General features: G+C 40.0%; 1 protein-coding gene across 1 annotated transcript in view; it reads right to left on the reverse strand.

Moving 5' to 3' along the window:
- The window catches only part of arhgef12a (Rho guanine nucleotide exchange factor (GEF) 12a), a 35,285-nt gene extending 11,052 nt beyond the window's left edge, over positions 1-24,233 (reverse strand). Inside the window, exons 1-25 of the mRNA XM_025055253.1 lie at positions 22,858-24,233; positions 12,408-12,428; positions 11,633-11,721; positions 9,653-9,718; positions 7,661-7,759; positions 6,368-6,417; positions 6,140-6,197; positions 5,889-6,061; positions 5,706-5,774; positions 5,316-5,435; positions 4,854-4,961; positions 4,271-4,405; positions 4,049-4,150; positions 3,804-3,914; positions 3,224-3,322; positions 2,901-2,943; positions 2,658-2,763; positions 1,966-2,103; positions 1,810-1,842; positions 968-1,082; positions 773-881; positions 494-697; positions 271-409; positions 142-174; positions 2-48 (exon numbers count right to left, since the gene is read on the reverse strand). Coding sequence (XP_024911021.1) covers positions 2-48; positions 142-174; positions 271-409; positions 494-697; positions 773-881; positions 968-1,082; positions 1,810-1,842; positions 1,966-2,103; positions 2,658-2,763; positions 2,901-2,943; positions 3,224-3,322; positions 3,804-3,914; positions 4,049-4,150; positions 4,271-4,405; positions 4,854-4,961; positions 5,316-5,435; positions 5,706-5,774; positions 5,889-6,061; positions 6,140-6,197; positions 6,368-6,417; positions 7,661-7,759; positions 9,653-9,718; positions 11,633-11,721; positions 12,408-12,428; positions 22,858-22,889 — 2,299 coding nt within the window. The 5' untranslated portion in view covers positions 22,890-24,233. The remainder of the gene's footprint in view (position 1; positions 49-141; positions 175-270; positions 410-493; positions 698-772; positions 882-967; positions 1,083-1,809; positions 1,843-1,965; positions 2,104-2,657; positions 2,764-2,900; positions 2,944-3,223; positions 3,323-3,803; positions 3,915-4,048; positions 4,151-4,270; positions 4,406-4,853; positions 4,962-5,315; positions 5,436-5,705; positions 5,775-5,888; positions 6,062-6,139; positions 6,198-6,367; positions 6,418-7,660; positions 7,760-9,652; positions 9,719-11,632; positions 11,722-12,407; positions 12,429-22,857) is intronic.
- Between the last annotated feature and the right edge of the window lie 1,336 nt (positions 24,234-25,569).

Consider the following 25,569-nt stretch of genomic DNA (forward strand, 5'->3'; position numbering starts at 1 on the left):
CCCTGGTCATCCTCACTCTGGGCATCAGCAGGACCCAGTCCATCAAGCCTAGACCCAGACCAAAAAAGAACCCTTTGATATAGCTAATTAAAAATTACATTTTTATAAATAAATACTTGTTTGAATAACATGCAGGACTACCTTCTGATGGCCTTTGGCATTCCATCGTGAGCTCTGTAGAAAATATAAGAGGCAGAGAAATCAAGGTTAAAGGTCAAGGTGAAAAACTGATCTGATGTAAAGTCAGTCAAATAGATGTTAAAAACCCACTTGTCACTCTCTCTGTCATCCTCTTGCAGCTGGTCCAGGCTGTAGAGGTCAAAGTGCGTAGCAGGGTATAAGAGACCGTCCAGAGGATCGGACTGATGGCCGTCACTTAGCCTGTGTGGGCCTGAAGTGGGCGTTCCGACTGAGAATAACAACATAGGACAACTTCACTTAAAAAGATCTTTGTGATTTCTGATGCGGAGACATCGGTTCTTCGGTCACTCACCCATATCGGCATCTCTGCTGGAATCTGAGCTGTAGTTGTTGCTGTTGGGGGATGACGTGTTGAAAGACATGGAGTGCATAAGTTCGGAGCCCTCGCTCGATTGGCTGCCACGCAAACGTCCAGGCTCAGCGTGTTCGTTTGTCCCCAGTGACGGCGTAGACAGTTGTTTCTGAGGTCGTGGCCGACTGTCCAAGGCTTTACCCACTGAGTGTGGAGAAATGTGTCAAATTCATGCAACAAAAACATCATCACCAAAGAAGTGTTTACAGTTCCACTCACCCGGTCCGGACTCAATGCGGCTCGGACGACGCTGAGGACCAAGGATGCTGGGAAACCTGGGTTTCTTCACCTTCACCTCCTCTCCTTCCTTTTCTGTCTTTATGCTTTTCTGTATTAATACAAACAACCGCCTACATTATAGAAACTTCATTTTTTAAAGAAAATAATATAAGCATAAACAAAGCTTATGAGCACCTTAATTTTAGGGAGAAAGTTTATCCGGACCCGTTTGGACTCCAGGTTGCGAGGTTCCTTCACCCTCACACCAAGGTGCTTCATGTACGTATAGATAACATACTGCATTGTAGTGCTGTAAGACAACAATGTACATGAATTACAGTCAAATGAAAACAACAGTGTTTTTATTCTTCAGCTCAGAGAAAAATACTGACCCTGTTGTATGTTAAGCCCATATGTCAGACTCATACAATTTTAACGACAGTGAGTTTGAAGCCACAATATGGCTTTATGAACAAGACTGGGGGAATCAGTGGCACTTTTCAATAATTCATTTTAAATATGCTGCATGAATTAACCTAACCCTGCTCCAGTGAAAACTACAAAGGAAAAAAGAAAAGGAAAAACCCTAACAGCAGATTTTCACAGTTTATAGTTGTGTCTAAATTAAATTGTTGTTCCTGCTGCAGTGAGGCTAAAATAGCTGTGGTTATTTTTTTAACTCAGCCCTCTCTGGGGTTAAATCTGTTGTAATTGGTGGGTTGGCCCATGCTCTGGTGATGAGTGAACTGCAACTGAGTGTTGGAAACGCCACGTCTGACCTAGAGGCTTCCTGATCAGATGTGAAAATGGCAGTTGGTATGAAGAAAAGAAAAAAAGCCTCAGCTCTGCTGTCTGTAAAACTTGGTAGCAATTATAGAAGAGAAGCCAAAAATAAGTCAGGGAGTTCAGACACAGCACACTCCATCTGGCTTTTATGACTTTTACACTAACACACAGCAATGTGGCATGATTGGTCTACATACTTGAAAGTATGTTCTTTAAAAACTCTAGAAGCTCTGTAAGGATAGTTTACTCACCATTTTTCTTCTTCTGTATTCTGAGTAGTTAACCTAAAAACAACATAAAAGGAGTGTTATAATGATCAGTGTAAAATCACTGCCTCAGCAGCAGCAGCCACAGGTCTGTGTGTGTGTGTGTGTGTGTGTGTGTGTGTGTGTGTGTGTAGCACTTACAGAATGTCCTCTATCTTGGCGATGATGTTTTCAGCATACGAGCGCTCTCTCTCCAGAGTGACACGGTCTCTGACTCGCTCTTGGTCCAGTCTGGATAGTTCCACCTCAGCCACTGTTAAACCCATGCTGCGCTTCTGCCTGTGGGCACCAACAAGAAGTAACACTGATGTAATAGATACTCGAGCAAATAGAGAATCACTAAAAACAGCAAGATAACAACATGTGGGACATTAAAAATCCCTTATTCCCTTATTTTCATAAGTCCCTTATTCTTCCCATAATGGGGAAACTTACAGTTCAAGTCTTGCAACCTACACAGGCTTAAGTACATGGTTGTACCTCACAGGCTGCCACACAGGGATATGTGGTTCCTCTGGGAATCAAACCAAAGACTCACTGCTCTCTGCAAGCATGCCAAGCGCTACACTATGGAACCACTATACCTTCTTAGGTGCAGTAGTTTCCAATTTTTTCCTGAGACTATTGTCAAGTGGACACCTGAATAAACCTTATTTTAAAAACACTCCAATGGAACTGAAATTCATTGGCCTTGTTGCAATAACTACACAGGAATCTGCCCACACCTTTGGGATCATCTGCTCAGGTAAATGTGGAAGAATTTAACAACGAATTTATGCAGTTATTTAAAAAAAATAAACACAGTCAAAAATAGAGTATACAAAAAAACTGACCTGAAATCTTCAAGGTTCCTCTGAATGTCAGGGAGCAAAGAGTCCTGCAGAGTCTGAACATGTTGTCTGTTGATTTCCTCTGGGATCAGTTCTGTTCGCCGCCGGTCTGCAACAACGTGCACACACGGAGTCAGAGTCAAACAAGAAAGCACAACATGTACCAGCTGATGCAGGTTGACATAGGTATGTCTAACATAAGGCTCTCTCTGTCCAACTATGTTAAATGTATAATTAAATACTAACCCAGGTCAGATGAGATGGATTCAGGAACAGCCACTTTTAAATTCTGCAAAAAAATATAAGGTGTTAAACTTTGACCACAGTCTCATAAGTAAATGATCCACTAATTCTCACAGTTGTCAGAAAATCGTAACAATTTTCTATTGACAGACATGAACTAAGTGAGATGGATAATGAATTTTAAAATTAATTTTCTATTGACAGACATGAACTGACAAGTGAGATGGATAATGAATTTTAAAATGGTACATTTATTATTCCTTTCTTTATTTATTTAGACTTCAGGGCAGGACAACTGCGACTGAACCCTAGAGTTCTCCACTTACTGCTCCCCTATCAATGAAGAAGGTGTGCAGGTCCATGAACACCCGTCTGGTCTCTTTGGAGTTGGTCTGCTTGTAGAAGTCAGCGTAGAGGTAGCACAGCTGAGGGCAGAAGATAAGAAGTTATAAGAAGCTGTCAATAGAGTCCGCCAGGCTGCGTAATTAATAACAGTTGTTGTGTAGAACTAATAACACTGCTGTTCTGACCCGCAGGACTTCACAGTGAATGTAAATCATTTTCACAGCTTTCACTCATCAACAAAGCTCAGTATAGGTTAGTATAGCATATTATACATTTAAAAACATTATAAAAAACGTATTAATTATTTTGAGAATATTAAGAGATGGGAGATGCTTGTAATATTTTGTTGAACTATTAAAACAAATGATGTGATGTTTTTCTTAAATTGGTATCGTTACAGTGGCCAAGTTCAGCCACCGTGTGCTGCTGTTTTACTAGTACAAATTAACAAGCAAATGGTTCCCACTGGTACTAGTGCAGAGCTAATAAAAACACACACACACACATATATATATATATATATATATATATATAAAATCTAGGAATAGTAGTGTGTCTTACCACTGGAGCAGCATCAAACTGGGAAATAACATGGTGGAGGAAGGCTGCCAAATGGGCGGGTCTTGACTTGAGCTGTTCAATACTGTTAAAGCAGTTACACTGGCCGTTTGTCTGTAACACAGTCAGGACAAAAGCTTTTAGTCTCCCTACATTACAAAAAGGCTTTGTACTGAATGATAAAAACACAGACAGAGGGAGAGTCAGACGTGTTAAAAGTTGTCCTTGGACTGTTAAAGACACTGTACCTGCTCCTGGTCTGAATCAAAGTAGTCGTCCTCAGCTCCAATGATTTGTGAGACGATGCGAGAAGATGAAGGACTGCTGACTGTGGTTGGGGACATCGAGTCCTGAGGAGAAGAAGGTCGACAGAATCATTGGGGACATGTATACCAAAATGTACACAATTACTGAAAAATACACAAACAAAAAGTGGACTTTGGTACTCTGGTGACGTGTATCTACTGTACCAGGTCAGTTGTGTCCTCTGCCTCTGGTGAGTAACAGGAGTTGTAGCTGTTCCTGGGGGTGTTCTTTGGGCTGGGACAGGATGTCTCCCTTGGATAAACAGAGTCTGGAGATCCAAGTCCAAATCTGTGAGATAACTGGAGGTGGGACACACAACATAATGTTGCAGGTTTAGGGCAGTGGTTCCTGACAATTTTTGGACTTGTGGACTTTTTTTAAGAATACATTTTAAATCATGTTTGTTATACTATGTATGTTGCAAATACCAAGTAGCCAGATTTGTACACAAAGAATTTTTAATCAATCCAGCACTATCAGAAAAAACATGATTTTGAAAACATATAAAGCTGTAAGAAAAATAGGTTTTTATTTCCACTGTCAGCTTAAAGGGAAATATTCTGCTATTTTTATATAAATTAATCTAACTTGATATGTAAATATAATGTTACTTACAAGCTTTGGTAACATTTGGAGACATTTACTGCAGACATACTAAAACCTCTACTTAGTCGTTGAAAGACCATTTTGCCTCTCTTCTTCAACTCATATTTCACGATGACATTTACAGTTTAAGTGTGAACTTACAGGAGTGCTGCTCCAGGACACGTCTGTGTTGTTGTCTCCCCTGGAGGTGGGGGTGTGCTCGGGTTCAAACATGCTACCATCATCTGCATCGCCACCTGGAAAAGCCTCCTGAGGAACGACACACACACATTTATTACTGGATAATTAACGACCCACTTGACATACCACTAAAAACTGAGTGACATGTTGGAGCACAGTGACAGGTTTCAGTGGGAACACTGGTGTGTGACCTGATGAGAGTGTGATGTCAGGGAATAAAAGACTAACACCTGACACGGATGACAATGACTTTGTACACACAATACTTTATTACTTTTGTTTCCCAAATTAACAGAACCACAGAGACACATCATAACTAAATGCTCTAACTGTGAAGGGAACCACTGTTGATGAAAAATGTACATCTGAAAAGAACTCTACTTCATATGTTACTCAGACTGGAGGGAGCCTACGTTGCTGTACCTGTGCTGCCCCAGTGGCCTTGAAGAGCTGACCGTGCAGCTGAGGAATGTGTTTTTTAGATTCCTGGATTTCTTTCAGTAGTTTCGGGGAGGGGTTCTTACTGTACTCCTCCTTCATGGCCTGCACAGGAAGTAATGATAGCAGAAATTAAATAGTGCTTTAGGGCTGATAAAACGCTGTGATGTGTACATGTTGGACTGGAAAAATACAGCATTACACTAGTACTATTTGGTTGTTACTGAATGCCATGAGTTCAGCACTTTATGAGGTGTTTAAAATGACCTCAGAGGTTGTTGACAGGTTGACTTATCGTGCATTTGCTCAAATTTTAAAGTGGTAGCTGGAATAATTAAATACAGCAATTAAAGTACATAGAATAAAAATACGAACCTTCAACTCCTGCTGCTCTTTTAAGAGCATCTTTTGCAAGATGTCGACCCTCTGGATGCTATTTTCTTCCTGTGAAGGTGAGAATAGAAATTAAGGGGTCACTGGACTGAATAACTGGAAAACTGAGATTTAAAGACAGTGTGACAAAAGAGACAAATCAATAGTACAAACTGTTGTCATTACCCATGGATGTTGTGTTGATGAGAGTCTGTCCTGAGGACTGTAGGGTCGCTCTGTTGCTGGGGAATTTGGAGAGGAAATGCTAACACCCAACATTATAGACTCTGCCTCAGGCAGAGGGATGTGGGCCAGCCCCGGGGGGCGCCCCAACACTGTGAGGGCCACATATGAGCCCGCTGGGGAAGAACGGACAGCTTAAATAATTGGTTTTCTTTGTGATTTGAAAAATGTGAATGTTTGCCTAAATGACTCACATTTGATGAGCTTCACCACTTCAATGTGATTAGAATGTGTAACAAGAGTCCCGTTGACCTGAAACAAAGTAATGGAACAGTGACGAAAACAAAAACACACAATGCAGCATTTACAACAGTTCACAATCAGAGCACGGAGCAGGAATTGTAGCTGACCAGCAGATGGCAGCATACAGCCTCGCATAAGTGAACCGTCTGTTCGAAGTCACAGAGGGAGATGAACTCTACCTTAATGATCCTGTCTCCTGTCTGAACACCTGCTCGCATCGCAGCGCCATCTGTTGACGACAGACAGAAAAAAAGATTATTATCAGAGAAAAAATATGAACAAAAACAAATATATAAAACGTGACCTGCTGGTGAACGGTACAATGTGAAGCCCTGACAGACCAGATGTTGCAAAGTGACTATTTCAAAAGACCATAACAGTGTTTATACACATGAAGAACCTGTTTCACAGCTCCACCCAAAACAAAGGGATTTAAGCAGCAGACAGGTTATTATGAGATCCAGATCTGACTCCGCTGCCAGCAGCCTCAAATATAGTTTTAAATGAATGCGGTGCTCACAACGTGCAATTTGGATTTACTGTTTTGTATTAGTCAGAACATTTAAACTGGTGTCACTGAACATAAAAAAGTCTCAAAGACAGAAAAGTGAGACCAAAGGCTACGTTTAAAACAATTATGATAAACCATGACGAAGAAAAAACATGATGAAGAGGCACAGTCAGGACAGGGAGTCAGGGGTGTGTATTGGCAAGAACCTGGTGATACGACATGTATCACAATACAGGGGCAACATTACGATATATTGCAATATACTGTGATAATATAGTTATGACGATAGTATTTTAAACAATTTAATTGTCTGGAAATGTCAGCATAGTAAACACACAATGCTGTTCCATCTTAACATTAGGTTACTATTGGAAAAGAAGGATCCACATAATAAGAAGAAATAAAAGCAAAACGATATGAACCAATGCCATCAATATTTGCATGTTAATAGTAAATAATAAAATCAACAGCACTGTACAATATCAATACAGTATCATAATATTGTGATAGTGTTTCATGTTCTTCCTCCCCTAAAGGGGAGGCTGAATTAAATAATAATCTGAACACATGACCAGACTGATTTGACCTGAAGCAGCAGGTAAACCAACGCATGTTTCACACAAACCAAACCCCCAGGGTGTGTAAATAACAGCATGTTTATGACTGTGTATTACACCATCGATAAGTGACAGGGGCTGTGGATTTGGATGTGCTGTGTGCTTCATTCTGCCCATGAATGAATATGATTTCAATATGTATATGTTCACATCACTTTCACAAATTAGCACCTTAAATGGGTTCATTTCGACAACCTTAGCCGAAGAAAATGAGCTGCAGCTTAGAGCAGAAAGATAATTCAAACTACTGTATGATGCATCAAACACTTGACACTGAGAGAACAGGATCAGATCAAAGGTAATCACAGAACCTTTGTCCTCCTCAGTCCGTCTCCTCAACTCACCTTCTTTGACGAGCTGCACAAACACTGGGTTATCGCCACTGACAGTGAGACCGAAGCCATTCTCATCTTTCTGGATGATCACACATCGCTGCACCAGACCTGCGAGTGAAACCAGACCAGACCAAAATGTTAGCAGTTAGTCTGACGAGAAGGTCCTGAGATTTTTGTTTAGATGAGTTGGATTCGCCTCCATAAAAGCCATTTGAAAATACAAAAAATATGAAGCGCTACTTTAAAAGTCATGCATTTGTAAAGAAGCAGTGCCATGAAATGATCAGGAATATTAAGACAAGCTGCACATAAACAGACTTTTAAGAAAAGAAAACTGTAAGACATTTACATAATAATGCAGCCAACAAAAGAAAAAAGTCTCTCTCTCCATTATTATATCAGCAGATAAGCCATCTGCAGTCATCTAGACACCATTATCAAAACAACAAGTGCTTTGACACAGAGGATTATTCAAAGCCCGGAGAGCAGCCCAAATTTATGTGATTCTTTCTGGTTTAATTTCAAGGGCAATAAAAAAAAATCTCAGTTTAATTTCTTGATAGAACATTTTCAGAAAGTTTTTTTAAAATGTATTTAATAATGAGTCTACACTGAAAACTAAACATGATTTTTTTTTTCTTACTCTGTGTTGTGTCCATGGTCTCACTGGCTGACGTAAAAATTTACATGTAATCGAACGTCTTGTTAAAATCACACACACTTTTGATCATTTTTGAACTTTTCTTTTTTCAAGCATATCCTGCAAATTTCAAATGTATTAATATTCGGCTGGTGAACTGGTCTGGATGTTTTGTCACTGATTTCCTGATGGTTGCAGTATCAACCACAGAGGTGAATCGATCAGGGGGACAGCGTGGTGTCATGGGGCAGCAGGAGAATGGAGAGAATGGAAGCCAAAAGCCCCAAGGTGGGGGCAGGGTGGAGAGGGTCGGAGGCAGAGCAGAAGGAACAGGGGGAAGGGAAATGAAAGGACAGCCAGGGTGTCGAGAAACACATGGAGCCATATGGGTTACAGCACTGGTGTGAATTTGCCTTTACATGCTAATGTTTGGGCTCTTCATAGGCTTCAGTTATGGATCTTTGGTGGCATTTAAAAAAACAACAACAAAACATTGGAGAACAGAGCGGATTGTTCACGGATAATGGCCACTTCAATCTATCATGAGTCATGTATTATTCAGAGGTTTAACTCATTCACAATCAGCATCTTTAGGTAAAAACGCGAGGAAACATTCTCAGGAGAATAACCTGACCTTCAGGCCTGACAGAGGCGACAGTCGGCCTCACACTCAGTAGAAGATGCACTTCAGAGAGTTATTTAAATTTCATTCAAAATGTCAGACAATGTTCCATTAAAATCTGAAGCATCGGGTGCTTAATTATTGCTAAATTTAAAATGTTTTGAATTGAAAGTTCAAACCTTAATTTTGTGACTGCTGTTTCAGTTTCTTGCTCTTAGATATCAGTCAGTAAATGTTCTGTTAACTAGCAGCCTTCCTGCGTTACCTTGTGACAATCGCATATTTGACATTTCATGCTTTTGCATTTTTTGACTGTCTGACAGGTTATATCTGTTGATCAGCACACCAGACTGTCAACAATAGGCACTAGCATTACTTTAAGGCCTTTAAGTATTTGTTTTGTCAATTCAGAGCTTGTGAGGCCAGACGGCCACTAGGAGTCATCAGGCTGGAAATCTCACACAAATCTGACAATTTCCTTTTTTAGACCTTCTTGTTCCTGTGCCAATGTGAACAGCAACAGTGGAAAAAGTGCTTAAAAAAGACAGACGTCCCTGATGATGTAACCTGCAGAGGCTGTGTCACTGTACAGGTCATCATTTCAACAATTTTCACACAACTTTTTTCAAACTACTCAGCAAATAATTATCATTTATGCTACTGCCGTGGTGATGTCACACCAGGGTCTGCACCATGTGAGGATGTTAGTTGTCACACCAGGAGAAGGCTCTTCTCTTACCACAGGACTCGGGCTTTCCGTCTGCTAGTACACTGCTGCTGCCACTCTTCTGCACCACCAAAGCTTCTGCTCACAGCCCCCACCAGGCAGAACACAGCACAGACCGCACAGCAGCAAACAACAACAACGACAAAAAAAAAAAACCATGTAAAACAAGGACAGACAAAAGAGGCAGGGGAAGAAAAAAAAGAATCGATGAAATAAAGGAAAAAAAAGAAACATGAAGAAGAAACAATTAAGGCTAAAGAAAAAATAAACCAATAATTATAAAGTAGGGTGAATTTTTTGATCTCTTAGTGAATGAAAAGTCAGAAAGTCGGAGCTCTCCTGCCCACCATCCCACAAACTCATCCACCAAGTTGCAATAGAAAAACAAACGGAAGACAAATTCACCAAGAATTCACACCATTTGAAGATGAACCGAAATGAAAACATGGGTCAATGACACGCAAACATGCAGAGGTCAGAGGTACGTTGCATCACAAAGCATGGCTGGAAAAAGTACTACAAAGTATTCTTTTCTTCTCTGTGGTTACTCTGTATTTAAACTCCACCAAACACTTTACCACATGTTGTGTGGAACAACAAATTAAAGAAACCTTTTGTTGGGTACAAAAACAGTAATTGCATTTAGTTCTCAGTCCCTGCAGACAGTTCCTAATCCCAAACCTAGTTTCTAGCAATAATAGTGTGTAGTCAGAACACACCACAGGGTGAACCGTCCTTTAGTCGAGCAAATTCACATTCTGTTCTTGATAAATATTTTCCAGGACTTTTCGAGGACATCATCAACTACTACAGTATGACAGATAGGTTACTGCATCATGTAGTAATGTGTCGTAAGGTTTTTCTCTTCAGTTGCATTTCCTACGTTTTCCCAGATTATTTCTATGATTGTTTTGATTGGCTTATGGTGCCACACAGTGCGCTGCACTGGCTGGAAGCTTCAATAATGTTCATTAAATACAACAACTGGTTTTTCTTCACTCACAATTCAAAAGGAAGCAGGGAGGGGAAATAATTTTCCAGATATTTCCAATACATTTAAATCTTTTTCATTTTCCATATGTTTTTCCATGACTGGAAATGAGTCGTTCATTTGACATGGGCCTGTGCCCAAACAGTTTTGGAGAATACTACATATTTACAGTATGAATAAACTATTTCTCAGACATGTTATTAGACCTATATCGATAAAATACATGTATGTATCTGTATAAAATATCTATATGTAAGGGTTTGTATGTATTTGCGTATATGTATGTGTGTGTACTTGTGTATGTGTATGTATGTACTGTAAATGTAAGTTTGTTTGTATTAGGGCTGTCAATCCTCCCCTCAAATCAGATTTCTAATATTTCTTATGTTAAATATTCAAATTAGATTCCAATTTTTATTGCTTTTCTAACATCATTACATACACCTTCACCAGCTTATTATTATGTCAACTAAAAGGCACTCCAAACAAATCTGTTATGTAACATTTGCACCATGTTTTACCAACTTGAAATAAAACTGCATGGAGTATCAAAATATTATGAGGCTTATAATATTTTAATAGAATCATATTATTATATAATAAAATTATATAATTATAATATTGTTAAGGTGTCCTGGTGAGCAGCTGGCGGGGTTCGAGATGAGGTGAGGGGCAAAAACAAGTTGATTTACCTCATTGTGGAAGGCAAAAGTTCGAACGTCAGTTCCCACATTCAAATGTTCCCATTTTTTTTAAATAATTTGAATTCTATTCGAATAGCAAAGTTTATTCTGACAGCCCTATTGTGTATATATACAGTATGTGTGTGTGTGTGTGTGTGTATGTATGTATGCATGCATGCATCTATATAGGTATATGTGTAAGCGTATGTATGATGTATGTGTGTATGTTGGAGTTTGAAGCATCAGAAAGAAAACAATAACTTAAGAGATGAGAGAGAGAAGAAAAAACAGAGTCGTGCTGTGAAATGATAGATTTACCTGTGGGGTCAAACTCATTGGAGGAAAGTGAAGTTTTGTCACTTTTGGGTTTCTTGTCTGGGGGGTGGTCTTTACCGATGCTGCTGGTTCTAAACAGAGAGAGTACAACCACATGAGGATACAAAAAAAATCTGGCACAACAACCTCAGCATTTGTCCATTATGTGTGGTCACATATTACATGGTAGTCTCCACAATCTTCATGCTGGCGAGGCTTCAGAAGGAATTACAGTGACTCACAAAACCAACAATTGTTCACTTCATCATTGAGAACATTGTTGCTTGAAGTCCTCCAAGTGTATGACTCATGGCGAGTGTGTCTACTGTATAATTTGACAGAGAGAGAGAGAGAAAGAAAAAGAGCGAGAGAGGATGTGGAGCCACAGTGCAGAGGAGGGCCGGAGAAAAGACGCTCTGAGAGGAGGTGCCACAAGGCCAGACTCTCCCTTCAACCTTGGGAGGCTGTATGTATGGCTTCCTATACTGGCCCCAACTGTGAAAGGCCACTGTTCTGTTCACAGTGAAAGGCAGTGATGGGCCGCCCTTAGAAGAGGGACCCCTTTGTCAGTCACTCTGTGTGTGTGTATGTGTGTGTACACGGGTGAGGGTGTGGGGCGTGGGGTATGTTTGGTCCAAATTCTGAAGACTTCTGTGTTGCAGCACACCAGGCCTGGGCTCATTTCCCTCCTTGCTCCTTGTGTGTTTTTGTGTGTGTGTATTTGTGTGTGTGTGTGTATTGAATCATTAAAATGCATGAAGTCATTAAAGTTTCTCACCTGCTTGCTTTCTTGGGAAACCTGCAAGATAAAGAAAAAAAGAAGGTGATCAGTCTGACAGTCATCTGTCAGGAGTTTATGACAACTAATGGAGAGAGAAGAACAAGATCCAAAGCCGACAGCTTCTCTGAGCTGAATCCAGCTGTAATAGCTGTGATAATCTGGAGTTCTTCTGCAGAGTAAAGCTCTTTTTACAGGTCAAATGTTCACTGATCTCTTTGCATCTTGTACCATGATTTAGTCCATCACATACATTAATCATGTTCAAGGAAAGGTTCAATGTATGTGAGTGGTAAAAATAAAAATGAGAGCAGTTAGAGCAGTAATAGTCTGTAAGAGAGCATGGAAGTTCCTCTGAAGCCGTGGTTTAACCTGAGGACAAACAAAACCTCAACAGTGCTGATGGGTAAACAATTTTGAGACCAAGACATATGTTTGGCTTAACAGTTCTACATAATCCTCACTATCATCACTCGACCAAAGGTCAAAGAACAAGTACCATGCACATTTGCACATGCACAAGGTCATCAAATTCTGACCCTGTCACAAACTCGAACACACTATCATGTGTAGGGTGGTCATACTGTAGCCGACAACAGCAAGAGTTACAGTTGGGGAAATCCAAATCCTTAACCATAAACTCAAGGACATGGGTTCTGTGGTGTTTAATAAGTGTAAGTGACCCCTGCTGAGTTTGTCAACTACACATTATGACAGGGAATGTAGCGCCATGATCCTCAGTTCCCAAAAACAAAGGTCAGAAAAACTGTCTTTTGATTTGTTAAATAATAAGAAACTAGTGTCTTCTTACAAAACATAGTTACTCTGCTTAGGTTGTGATGATATAAAATTGTGCGCAATGACATCAGTCAGGACAGTTAAATATTTCAGAACACCGAGTCTTCCGTAATGGGGTGGTCTCATGACTACCCTACCCGCATTAACTCTCTTTCTCCTGGCGACAGTGCGTCCCATTCAGAGCCTCGCAGGAGCAGCTGAATGGGTCGTTTATAAGAAGGTCTACGACTGTAATAAGTTCCAGAGCCTCCGAAAGAGAGAGAGAGAGCGAGAGAGTGAGGATTTAACTAGCCCACCCCCAGAAAAACCCCTCTGAATTGGAGAGATGGAAAAGTCAGCACATACACACACATCTGAATGTGACACGCATGCACAAAGAGTCAGGGGTGGGAAAAGTGAGTGTGAGTGTTGGTTTGGAAGATCATACGACAATGAATGAAAACATGACATGTCAGAATTAGGAGGACGGCTGACGCATCAGACGCAGCCCAGAAATGATGCCTTCACGGCATCTTACCATTTAACAACACTTCTTTGAACTCTATTTGTTGCTGAAGAAAAGAAAAACAGGGCCTAATGAAAAGAGGACAGAGTGATGATGCCTGAAGGGTAGCAGATGGTGTATTAATGTTATAGTCCGTGACATCAAACTAAATTTCAATGTGTTAAACTTCCTACAATTTGATTTTCTAAAGTCATAAACACAAGAAAAGCCGACAAGAACGTCACTAAAAATGTTGATACCACCACAACAACAACAAAGTGTTGTGTGATTTGACGTGTGAAACAATGTCAATGCACAGCCAAAAACAACACAGAAAATGTTAGATACGTCTCTCACAGGAAACTGGGCTAATTGAACTTCTGTGTGGGGTTAAAGGGCAAATTCCATGGTCAAAAGTATGAACGCATGATTTGATCTGATCAATGATTGGCTCATGGTGTGTTTAAATACATAGTCTATAATGTCAACAAGCCATTTGATAAAGTGATATATTCAGCAATGTTTCTGCACTGGGGAGGGAGGGAGTCTATACACCTTTAGTCTCCTGACACCGTTCCCCTGCTAAAATGCCATTAGCATGTTAGCTAAAACAAAGGATAACCCAACAATTGAGGAATTAGCAATTTATTAGTAGCTAAGCTGAAGTTCCAGGAGAAAGGAAAATCTATACTAGTTAAATGACAGTATTCCTATAATTATCTCTGTCAGTCACCACATCCAGGGCTGTACCCGGTCTCACTGGAGGACTTTTTAGTTAGATCTACATCTCAAAAGTAATGTTTCAAATATTTCCAAATAAAATCTATAGCACGAACAGTTTCCATACTTAAAATAATAATTAAAAAAATAACATGAACAGCTTTCTCTCCTGTGGCTGTTTCCTCCCTCAATCTATTAAAAAAACACATTTATCAAATTTTCCTGTGTGGAAATCTGCACAACACAGTCTGTTCAGAGTTCTCATGTTTACACAACCAGTGTCATCAACTTTCTGGAAAGTCAGACTGGGAGATGATTAGAGTCTTGGTGAACAGAGGCCAGATTCATGATTTTAGTGCCCTCTTCATCTGCTCCTTCCTGTCTGACTGCTGCACCACTGCCCTCCACAAGGTTGGCTGCTCATATTAAAGGGTCTCGCTCGCAGGTCAGCGCTTTTCTTTTTCCACTAACCAGTTTCCCTGACATAGAGTGAGCTCTGGTAATTGCACGATAAATATCCAGCCAGTTTAGCGTGATCTCAGCAGAGTATTATTTGCAGCAGTTGTAACTCTTCTCTCTGCTGTAACACCATATTAACACTGTTATATAGTGTTGGCAGAAACGCAAGAAACAAAAGTGCACCTCCCAACAGGGCCAATTGGAAATAGAAGAAATGATCGTCGTAGATAACAGTTTAAATAGTGCAGTACTTGTTATGACTGTCTCTTTCAAAACAATGTGTTTGGTGTTATCAGTTGCGGTCGCACTTCTTAACCCGAATGATGAAATAATCAAACAAAGAATAATGTGTACTAATAACCAGTATAGGAAGTCATATGTTAGGGTTAGCATCAATGCCCTTCAGCAAAAAGATTTGCTAGTTCAATCCCCAGGCACAGAAGTTGCATGGAACTACTGCAGTTTCCTGTGTACAAAAAAATTGGGATCACCTAGACAGTTCACTCTAAACAGACCATATGTGTTAATGTGAGCGTGGATGGTTGTTTGTCTGTATGTATGTGATCCTATAATGGTCAGGCAAACTGACAGGCTACCCCGCCCTCACTCAGTGGCCGCTGTGATTGGCTGCAGCTATGAACGAAAAAGTAAAAGATACAGATACACTGTACCTAATACATAATGATAACAAATCAAATGATCTAATGTTTTTCCCAACATGACTTCACTCCAGTCACCCGTGAAACAAACCTAAACAAAAGCTTTTTTTTCCCTCAAACACCACACAGACCACACTGTCTGATCAAGTCACTTCATTCAGTTTTACACATCCCTCTGTAAATGTCTCAGTGTTGCAGCCTCTCAAACAACCTTCTGAATGACACTGTTAAATATGCAGGCAGTGAGAAAGGCAGAGAGAAGAAGGCCGAGTCAGAGCAGGGTGGGATTGGAGGGAGGGGCCGTGGTGGAGCGGGCCTGGGCTTGAATGCTCCATTGAGGTTTGGTGTTTTGATGGAAAACTGTGGCAGAGCTGGGCCAACTGCAGCAACAGTGGCAGCAGCAAAGAAGCAGAGACCAGACCAGACACGGAGCAAGAAACAGTCGTGAAAGAGGGAGGAGACGAAGGGCCCCGAGGGAGCAGGACTCACTGAACAAACTCTTATTCCTCCAAGTGTGTCGACAACTGTGAAAAAGAGAGTTTGCACTACTATATGCAACTACATGAACTCCTGTAAGGTTAGGGGAGGCAGTTCAAATTCAAATTCAAATGAATTATACACCACTAATTTCAATATTCTTTTAAGAGTGTAGTAAAAACCAGGCTCTGTAAAGTCTAATCATATAAAGTCTCTGCATGCTTTTCTTTGACGGGATTATTAACAGGTAATGTCATCTAAGGTCCCATTGGTCACCTTATTAACAGGTTTTCAGAACTGTTTTAAGTGATCTGAGCACATAATGGACATTTTAATGTCATCTAAGGTCCCATTGGTCACACAGCACTGGTTGGTATCTCAGGATACAGCTATTTAAGATGGTACGTTCTGCTCACATTGTCAGAGTCACACCAACGTCACAGCATTAGAGCATTTTTACACCATTGACACTTTACTGTGGATTGATTTTAAAAAGGCCACCCCACTGCAGGACTGACATTGACCAGAGCTAAATCAAATTCCAATGTTTCTACTAAATGTTATTCAATTACCCATGCACACTACACTGCAGTATGTTTGTCTCAGACCAAAGGCAGAGCTACAGAAAGTGGGACCTGGGTTGAATGTTAATTATTTTTAAAAAAAATTAAAGTACACTATAGAATGATGTTGGGAGTGGGGGAGGGGTTCAGGAAGTGAGAGCCACTCAGTAAGATATGATGTCAGGAAGTGAGTGAACATGATGCATAACTTTTGTTATCAAGACCCTAACAGGAGAAATACCTGCAAAGGTCACTGTCATCACAACTAATGAGAGTATTTTGGGGTGGGGCTAAGACTACTGCAGCACTCACGTGAACCGAACCAAGAGAACCAGATGGAACAGAAAATTAGTGACAGCCGACAAATACAAATCATATTTGTATACAAAGAAAAATCATGAGATTAACCATAGTCAGTATTGGTATTAGACAAGAAAAAGTTGTATTGAGCCATCCATTATTTCTATTTATGGATGACATACTGACTAAATTCAATAAATAAATTCTTGTTCTAGAACCCATACAGGTGACAGGATAGGAGTCCAAATAGATGCCCTAGGCCAGGCCAATCAAGAATTTCTCACGTGAGAGTGAATATTAACATGAACGCTGTATACTCTTTAAGACAAAGTAAGTGAGTTGTGTACAGACAGTTGACTGGTGGCAGACAGCAGTCACACACTTGATATCTAATCTGTGAACTTCAGTCACACAATGTGGGTTCACTGACAAACACAAAGACTGCATGATGTCACTGCTTTCCACTCCCTGCCATTGACAAAAAAAAAAGTCTACTCCCACACAGTGATACTCCTATTAAAAAAATATTTTCTGTATTACAGTCTAGACGAGTAATAAATCCACTGATGTCATCCACAGGTGACTTTGGCAGGGCCTCCACACAGCAATTTATGCACAATGACATATTGTTTTAAATGGAGCGAGTGCAAGAGAAACACTAAGCGATAGAGAGGTGTGAGCGTGTGTTTGTGTGTGTTTGTGTGTGTGTGTGTGAGAGAGAGAGAGAGAGGGAGTTTGTGTGACAGACAGGAGCAAAAGCTCTGCTCAAGCTCCTGCCTCAGGGGAGAAAATGGTGCCCTTTCTGCCCCAATAAACCTCATCAAGATTCCTAACATGAGGGCCGGGGGATAGACATTTCTTCACGCTACGCTGTCGGGTGTAAAGGAAGTGGCTACGAGTGCTGAGCATTTTACACTGCCGGTGGTACTGATAGCTATGATAAACATTAAAGAAAAAGACTTTTGGTGTTGTTGAAAACAACAAAGTGTTTTTTTCTCATTTGTCAAAATGAGGAGAAAAAAAATTCTAAAAATTCTCCTGCACTTCACCTTTGTGTTGAGGGAGTGTCTGCACTTCAGCATAATAGTTACAGATCTGCTGCGGTGTCTACCAGGAAAGCCCTGACACCTGAAGCGATTAAAATGATTTGCTGTCCTGTAGAGATCTTTAGGGGACTGACAGCTGTGAGATGCAGTGCCACGACATTTAGGCTGATGCAACCAGGAGTAAAAAGCATGTTACTCACACTGCGCTCTCTCCAAAGCTATAAAACATTTCCATCTACGACACCGCGGACACACGCTGCACTAGAATCAAGACATCAAAGATCTTATTAGCAGAGCAAAAAGAACTAAACTTTTCTTTTCTTATACCCTTGACTGAGAATTGACCAGAAATAAAAACTGCATATTTCCAAATAAAATTACACCCTGAACACAAAGCTGAATCTGATGTAAAGGAAGAGTTGATTGATTGATTGTGTTGTCAGCCAGTCGTTCATGAATCAGCAGAAACAGGGAGTGAAAGATTGATGAAGGTTAAATACTTACCTCAAACTAGTGCTGACTCGCATCCTTGATTTTGGTCACCTCAAATATGCCTATATATGTGGCGTGTTTATTTTAATCTAATAGGAGAGACTATGAAATATACGTGAAGCACATCAAACTTGACGAATGACAAATGTTTATGTCTATGACAGAGTAAAAAGATGCATACTGTACATGAGCTGATGGTGCATTGTTTCTTTTTTATAGCAGGGTGATATTGCTAATGTCACAGCATCAGATTAAAAAATTAGCCTTGGCGTCCGTTTGAATGTGATGTAACATACTTCAGCCCTGTAAGACACTTCAGTCATGTTCCAACACAGTGAGTAGAGATGTGAACGGTAACAAAAATTACAGACACCGATATCCTGATGAGTACCTAGTATCGTCTGAGCTCAGCTGCACTCATGAATCATTTCTCTGATTTTGGAGGCAAAATTCTAAAGAACACTCGTCGGTTCCCATTCATGTATAGAGGTCATAAAAAGAAACACAACGTTTTGCAGCTCGAGAGCATGTTGTACATTAGCTCTGATAATAAACACGTCTGATGATCAAAGTCTAGCTGTTGGTCACACTACTGTTAGAGGGTGGTTATTGTCAGCATTAAACACTAGAAAGTAGTGTTGCTTCTGTAAACTTAAGTAACATACTCTGCAGAAAAAATGAAAGCTAAAATTACATCGACTTGCAACCATAATGCTTACTTGATCAAATTGGTTTGTACCGTTACATTTTTGCAATGCAGTTATTTAAAATATTAAGTGTTTCAATAAAAGCGGGTCCAATAAATTTACCAGCTAAATCAACAGTATCAAATCTAATGGGACACTGCAAAACTAATTCTGACTTAAAAAAAATGCCAGTGTCTTGTGAACGGCTCTGATGCAGTTCATGGCTCCAAATCCCTACATGGACATGTAAGAGCATGACACCGAGGCAAGACAGCTCTTTTTCCTTGTCCTCTTTTTGCTCTATTGTTGTGATCCAGTCCTTTGTGGAGTGAAACTAATGTTTGGGCCCTGGAGCTCTCTTGGCTAACAAGGCAGAATTGTGAAGGGTGTCAACAAGAATCAGTATCACAGATCTGGTGGACAGAACCAAACTCCAGCAGCACTCAGCCCCATCTCCTGACCAGACTCTGTTCATGTAGCTTTTAGTGTAATTTTTATTATTTTGTTTTTAGGTAAATTTGAGGTTAAATTCAGGTTACAGGTGATATCCCTTTATTTGGCAAAATACCTCTGAACTAGGGAATGCCAAGTAATGATGATTGGGATAAAGGCTAGGACTCATGCAAAGACTGGAAATAAAGACTGACGTTATTAACATCGTGTCTAAAATAGGGCGTGAACTGCAATCTGGCAAAAAAACAAAACAACAAGGGTATGGTGAGAGTTGGTGTGTGTCTGCTATAGTGACATCCAAGTGTGAATCTTCAGGGAGACTTCATTTGCAATCTCTTACAATTACCAAACAAAAGTTGTATTTTAGGCCTTGTTCATTTACTTGTTAGGTTTAAAGGTAGGAGCGACTCAACATAAAAACATTTCCAACAACAACACTAACAAGCATGACGTAAGGAGAAATTATTTTTGCTGTACTTCAGTGTGACCCTTTTGAATACTGTGTACAACAGATATGTCAGCGGATGGGTCGTATGAGGCAAACCATGTTGTATGTGCACAGAGTGTATGTATGTATGTGCTAAGTTATTTGAGGATTTCTTCCTGTATAAAGTGAGAAGAACCTGCACTCACTGCAACACCTGAGTAATAACACTGTAGTATGGTGCTGGCTGACAGTAGGATGTCTATTACCATTAATGAGTAACCACTTGCATCTATATATCACATATAGTATCACATATATTTGATGCCTTAAACTTGGTGATGTAGTGTTAAAGGTAACCAAAAAGCACATACAGTTGAGCTGTTCAGAGGTAAGGTTTTAAAAAAGAGTAAACACCCAGCAGTTTGGAGCAGTTGGCACAAATCCCTAAGTATCTGTTCTGACTAGATGAGTGAAAAACTTTTTGTGCATTTTCTATCTTTGACAGATTGGTAAAAACCCAACAGTACAATTACAGCTATTTTACAACATTTAAAAAAGTTTTTGGCTGTAAACCACATCAACAGGTCTATTGCGGGCTGGATACACTGTTTTTCTGTACCAGGACTGTCACAGCTAATATTAGCGCTGTTGTCTGTACCAGAACTGTTATAGCTAAAATTAGCTATGTTGTCTGTACTAGGCCTATTGTAGCTAACACTAGCTCTGGTGTCTGTACCAGGACTGTTGTAGATAACATTAGCTCTGGTGTCTGTACTAGGACTGTTGTTGTTGACTTATTTTACATTGAGTTGAGGTACTGTGGTGAAAAGAACACTCTTTGTTGAACAATCATTCTCATCCAAGCTACCATGAAAAAGTTGTAAAAAAAGAATTGTCAAACAAGCCAAGCAGCGTATTTATCACTATGTACCAAACTCTCTTGTGTGCCTAATTTAATTTTGTCTGTGATGAATTAGTGATGAGTAATGAGTTTTTAAACTATTTTGAACCCCTGTATGAACCTGAACTACAGTTATGGCCCAGTAGTACTGTATTCCAGGCAATCAGTTTGCCCCGCAAGGGAACACCATTGTTTACTATTAGTGATGTCACTAGATCCACTTCCCAGGAGGGCCTCAGAGAGTGTGGGGGTGGGAAAAACGTGGAGATCAGCAGAACTCTATATGACAAAGAGCAAACAGCACACAAAACTGAGCCCATCAGCTGGAAGCATATCTGCAACGCTTGTTGGGTGGACACTGACACTCAAGAGAAGCTAGCAAAAATAAAACGCACAACACTAATGTACATACAAAGGCAGAGAATGGTAAAGCCGGGAAATCAAGACTGATATAGGGAGGAAAAGCAGAGCATCACAGATCAATACGGTCATTATCTTCAACCATGGTAGAAAACTGCCCTCCACCAACACTGCTGCAACCTTAATAATCAACATTTCCGACTTTATGTACTAGACAGAGTTGTTACTTGAACAGTACACTGTTTCTAGAGACTAGAAACAGCCTGACATGTACTCCAGCTAAACATGCAGACTGGTACCACAATGCTTCATATTTTATTTTGTTTACTGTGGCTGTTTAGGAGTATCTTTACTTACACCACACTCCACACTGTAGTAGCAGTGACAAACATATATTAGAGCCCCTTATGTATTTTTGCTCATTATTTGCCACTGAAATGTCTACACATTTATTTAACTGAAATGTGGTAAATTGTGATAAGTAATGAAGGGAAGGACAGGCTTGATAAATGTCTACTCTGCTTTTTTTAACAATACCATTACAGTGTTGTGGTTGCAATGTGCTGTTTAAAAATTAAAACAAGAGCAATTAAAAGCACCACAATCACTGCTCTGGGGGAAGGGTCGTGTGAAATTGGGTTGGGCTTTATCCTCCGCCTCCAGATGGGAGAATATTTTATTTCCCAACCTGTGCAATAATCTTCCCCTCTGGTTAAAATCCATTCATAACGCTGAACAAAAATCGTCCTTCTGACAGATAAGTGGGACTCAGACGGGAAAATTCAACTGCCTCTAATCTCTACATGTCAATGCTAGCATGGATGTGAAATGAAAAGCCTGTATTTAGAATACAGATACACATTAAACAACTGAAAGAAATGTAACAGAAAAAAATGCAATGGACTGACTCAGCTTGTGGCTTTATATATACTTAGGGCTGTAACACTTTATAGCCTGCAGGTCTCAGCAAGAGTGTTCCACCTTTGGGTTTAAGTGGACAGATACATAAGATAAGGTGATTACTCGACAAGGCTGAGGTTTTGTCCAAATCCGGAGATTGTTTTAATGGGTGTTATAGAAGGTCGGCTTTAAAGGCTTAGAAGTAATAGTGATGTTGAAACGTGTGTAGGGATTGAATCACTGTTCCCTCCCTGGCACACCAACAGTGGCAGCAGGCTTCTCACTCTCGGGACAAGTGGTACTTTACTGTCTGCAGAGAACTCCATTATCCATGCTGAGATCAGCAGAGTTTCCATTAAGATGTATCCCTGCCTTAGCAATTAGACGGCGTAACACAGTTATTACTGAACACAAAGATTTAGCAGGCAAAACAGACAGAAGTGGAGACTGTTGGTTGAATTTCCAAGACAAATGAATAGAGATCGGGATCGATAGACAAATGGTTGACAGATATGTAAAAAGATTGATAAACTGATGTAGTATAAAGTAGAAAGAAAAGGCAGATAGGCCGAAAGGTACACAGATTAACAAGACACCATGTGTCCAATAACAGAAAATAAGCTTGTCTTCTCATCCTATAAGGCCTGGATTTATGAATATGAAATGCAAACACTGCCTTTACAGAATGACAGTACCAATAATGACAGTATCATGTAATACCATACCTGTCAGTGAAGCTGGACTGTGTGTCACTCATTGGGCTTCCGGTTCTAGATTTGCAGCAAATTATATCCGATTAACATTTTCCAGAGTGTGATTAGGCGACTTCTTGGAGTGTCCTTCTTTGGCATCCGTTTAAACTGGCCGAGGATTCTGAAGCTGCTGCTGATGACAACGACAGAATTGTTGGGCTGTCGCAAGGCACGTCAACACACGAGGCGAAACCTCTTACAAGCAATTTCCCTTGACAAAAATGATTTTTAGCTGAGATGACTTGTCAGCCCAAACCAATCATGCGGGGCCTCTATGGTACGTAGCTGTACAGTCCTACCCCGGCATGGAACAGTGTTTTAGCAAAAATAATAAATAAAATGCATAAATTTTACTGCATTTAAGAAGTCCTGGGGTGAATCCGTTGCATTCACGTCCCGAACGAAATGTGTAAACAATCCGTATTCCACTGTGACAGATACCCGGCCTTTACTGTGATGTAGTCCGTCTGCAGCAACCACAGCTCGGGACTTGATATTCACAGTTCTTTTAACGATCTCCGGAGATGTGGAAAATTCCCCCAGTCCCGTTTGATATTCCCTGCTACGGGAAGTGCCTGCCTGCCTGCTCGTCCGTCTGTCTGTCTGGCCGTGGGGACGGAGTCTCCAGTGGCCGTGAGAATCGCTCAACTCCCCAGTTCAAGGCAGCGAAAAAAAACCACGGCAGATATAGTATAATGAAATCCAAGATTAAAAATATAACAGTTAAACTGCCTGGTTATGTAAATCAGCACGATACGATTTTAAAAAATATTCAGACGGCAAACAGACTAAGGTTGAATCTCGACAGCTACCAGCTAACAAAACAGATGAGCTCCCACTGGAAAAAAAACTTTGCTTCGTGTGCTTTTGGGTCGAGTGCAAACTAAGCAAACTCCCGTTCACAACAATGAGCTGAAAAACCACAGAAATTATACGCACAGCCACGCCGTAGTAATGCTGCCTGGGTTCTCGTATATTTCCCCTGGTTTGAGTCCGACAAAAAACTTCTCCCTGAAGCGACGATCAGAGTGAAGTTGGTTAACAGAGAGCGGCGCTCCTTGACTCCATGTTTCCAGAATTCAGTCGTTTCTCGACAGAATTCCCGTGGATGGAAAGCAGGCTAGCGGTGTGGCCAGCTAACAGGACACAAAGTAACAACCAAGTCCTGTGTGAACAACGACAAAATCGCAACCAGTCGTCATTAACTGTATATAAACACGTGGTGATGTTTTTTAACACCTAGACCGCTATTTGTAAAATAAAATAACTTTAAAGGGTACCGAAAATCCCACTTTCTGCCGCTAGCGACGCCCTAGCCTGCTAACTGGAAGAGTCCAATAGCGTTTCCACTAACCACTTCCGCCTGGAGATGAGGTGAAAACTCTTTTCCCTCAATGTTACGTTATAACAAACTAACTATAACAAGAATAAAAACCATAACAACTCAATTTATAATAACTCTAGATACGCACATCAATTCCATCTGACCATTAAATTACTTTAGACTAAACTATATAATATTTGTATATATTTAATAAAAGAAGCATGTTGGCCTATCTATTTGACACGTCCATAAGTCTGAATGGTAGATTATGCTGAAATTATTCTATTTCTAAGTGACGTAAAATTGTGACGTCTATCACTAGTCACATCATTTTCGAATGTCTTTTTATTCATGTTGAATGAATCATACAAGTTTGTTGCTGAGTTTGCTAGGTAAAACAACAAACTGAACTCAGTCAATATATATATATATATACATATATATATATATAATCTACTTATGGAGCTGTTAGTGCTTAAGTGAATATATGTTTACACTGAACACTCTACACATACCTAACTTAATGTTTGTAATTCCCAATTTATACCCAACTGCAATACCCAACTTAACACTATTGGAAATAATCTCTGCCACTTAAATACACACGGTGGACATAATAAAATCTGTCTATTAATTACAATATGAAGTTTTATTCCAACTGGACGTTGAATTTATTTCATAATATGTGCTTCAGATACTCCTTTTTCCCCACTTTCACAGCCTTCTGTGGTTTAAGCCTATCTGAGGTTGACCTGAGGCAGAGAGGGCAGTCATTATGTCCATTATTTACAGCTTCATTGTTCTTCATTCACAAGTGGCTGCTGCTAATGAGACATCTGTAACCGTCCCACACACAGGCATTTTTTTTTACATAATAGTGTTGTTATTATTATATTAATGTTCTTCATCCTAATCCTTATATATGTACTAGGCCACCTGACTTTAAAATGTACAATAGTCACAGTCAGATATAGATTTACAAAACCAAATGATGAATAAATATTTTATTTGGAAACAAAAATGGAAATCTGTCCAGTTTTTATATAGAAGCACCAAAACCGTTGTTTGTGCAACAACAACATTATTATTCCGTTAATTATTTAAAATAGATATTCTCAATGCGTTTATATCGGTTATTATAATTGACATGACACCCCCCAAGTGGACATATTCGGTAACACAAGTACCTGAGGATCTCTAGAAAAGTTATTTTACGTCTGAAATGTAAACAAGGGCATAAAAGAAAAAATCCACATATTTATTAAGTAATATAAAATTAAAATACAAAAGTAAACAAGTACAACGAGACCAATTACCGTAACTGTTTATTCAACTGGTTAAAAATCACAACATCCACACAC

The sequence above is a fragment of the Cynoglossus semilaevis genome, chromosome 4 (assembly GCF_000523025.1).
Source record: "Cynoglossus semilaevis isolate Cse_v1.0 chromosome 4, Cse_v1.0, whole genome shotgun sequence".
NCBI lineage: Eukaryota > Metazoa > Chordata > Actinopteri > Pleuronectiformes > Cynoglossidae > Cynoglossus > Cynoglossus semilaevis.